At 38.1% G+C, this 1717-nt stretch overlaps 1 protein-coding gene across 1 annotated transcript; it reads right to left on the bottom strand.

Moving 5' to 3' along the window:
• Positions 1-531: 531 nt before the first annotated feature.
• LOC114359943 (peptidoglycan recognition protein-like) lies at positions 532-1484 on the bottom strand (the record flags this gene model as incomplete). The annotated part of the gene is made up of 2 exons (XM_028314483.1): positions 532-840; positions 1299-1484. Coding segments are annotated over 2 exons (386 nt in total), but the record flags the coding sequence as incomplete, so codon positions are not given.
• Between the last annotated feature and the right edge of the window lie 233 nt (positions 1485-1717).

Genomic DNA, 1717 nt, shown 5'->3' with positions numbered 1-1717 from the left:
TCGAACGCTGCCGGCGTAGTGCGTGGATAGAAAATATTAATATTTTTTTCTAGCCAAACTATCAGTTTTAGAGATTTATTCATGAGAATAAAGTAAGCTATCGATAGGTAATTTTTAAAAATAGAAATTGTGAAAAATATCGCAAAAAATCCATACGCTCATACGATTCAATGGAACGCAGAGACGCGATTGGGGTCTCCGCGGTGGTATATTTGGCGATTTATTCAAAATCTAAAAATGATACCATTTCAAAATTCTCTTTGGAGGGAAATATCATACAAAATAAGATTTAAATTGTATCCATCCGGAATACTCGAGCATTGCGCTGACACAAAACTAAGACAAGTGTTATGAAACTACTCTCAAGTATAAAATCTACATATTATTACCATAGTGCAATAAAAACACTTTCTGAAAGTTAGCATTATGTATTGCTATACGGTTGCAAAGCAAGACAATATAAAGCAAGACTTTTACCGTTGACGTGACCCTCACACACTCTTTCAAAAACTGGCACAAAAACTATTTTTCTCAGAGTCTATAACTATTTTTAATCCAAATTTCACTTAGTTTACATCGGTTCAGTTTTAAGTTTGAATAGGTAACAGACAGACATTTATAATATTAGCACGGATCTCTTTTAATTTTTGATCGAGCTGACGTCGTCCATCCATTCGGGCCAAGTCCTGATTTCTGCCCACAAGTTTCTGCCGGGACTCAAAGTGGCGAGTACTTGCTTGTGACCGATCACGTGGTAGTTTGAGGTTAGGTGACCATTCTCCACTCCACACCTAAGGAGGGCCTTCACTGCGTTTAACTGCTGAGCCGTTGGCACGTCAGCTGGAAATGAGAATTGGAAAAATTTAATAATGCTACTGTAACAGTAGGTTACGAAAGTCTGCAAGTAAAATGAAAGTGAATCTTATGGGTTTGCGCTAAAGTTTATGAACCAGTTTTCTTTTGTTTTTTTTAGCAGGAAAGACTAATTACTAGCTCGCTTGTAGTGGTCCCGTAATTAGTATCAAACGGCGACGCTGTAATTATGTAATTATCACACCACAGCCATATTGTACACCTCAAAATTCAATGTGTACCTAATTGAAAGAAACATCTAATACCTACATAAAATTCTCGTTCCACAATGTTTGTATCAAAGACGCCCGAAACGACTTGACCGATTCTTATGCCTTTATTCAGGTCTGAGAATAGGAAGTTTATTCATACCCCTAAGTGATATGGGTTTTTCAAGCCGCGGGCGCACTAGGTCTATTACTCGTATTAGGTAAAACAATATTTACTTTCATAGTTCCCGATAAAGGAGATGCCAATAGAGCGTTTATTGTAGCCGTAAGTGTGCGCTCCCACGTGCAGCCAGCCGGCCCCTTCGTAGACCTTGCCGTTGCCGCCGACGTAGAAGCTGAAAGTCACAAAGTATGCAACCTCTTTATGAAAAAAGCCATAAAAGAAAAAAAAACCGGCCAAGTGCGAGTCGGACTCGCGCACCGAGGGTTCCGTACAAACCTGCAAGGTTTACAAAGTTCGTTCATTACGACAATCGAGTCATAACTATGGTATTTTTATTGCAAAATGAAATTCATAACATTACAATGGGGAAAGATGGAGGAGCATAAATTTAAGACAAAGATCTCTTTATCGTTTGTCATTGCTGTAACTAAAATTATGTTTACAATCACAATTTTTTTGGTGGTATAACTAG

This window comes from Ostrinia furnacalis, unplaced genomic scaffold (assembly GCF_004193835.3).
Source record: "Ostrinia furnacalis isolate ACB-3 unplaced genomic scaffold, ASM419383v2 OfSCF4704, whole genome shotgun sequence".
Lineage (NCBI taxonomy): Eukaryota > Metazoa > Arthropoda > Insecta > Lepidoptera > Crambidae > Ostrinia > Ostrinia furnacalis.
This window is presented reverse-complemented; position numbering and strand designations above follow the sequence as displayed.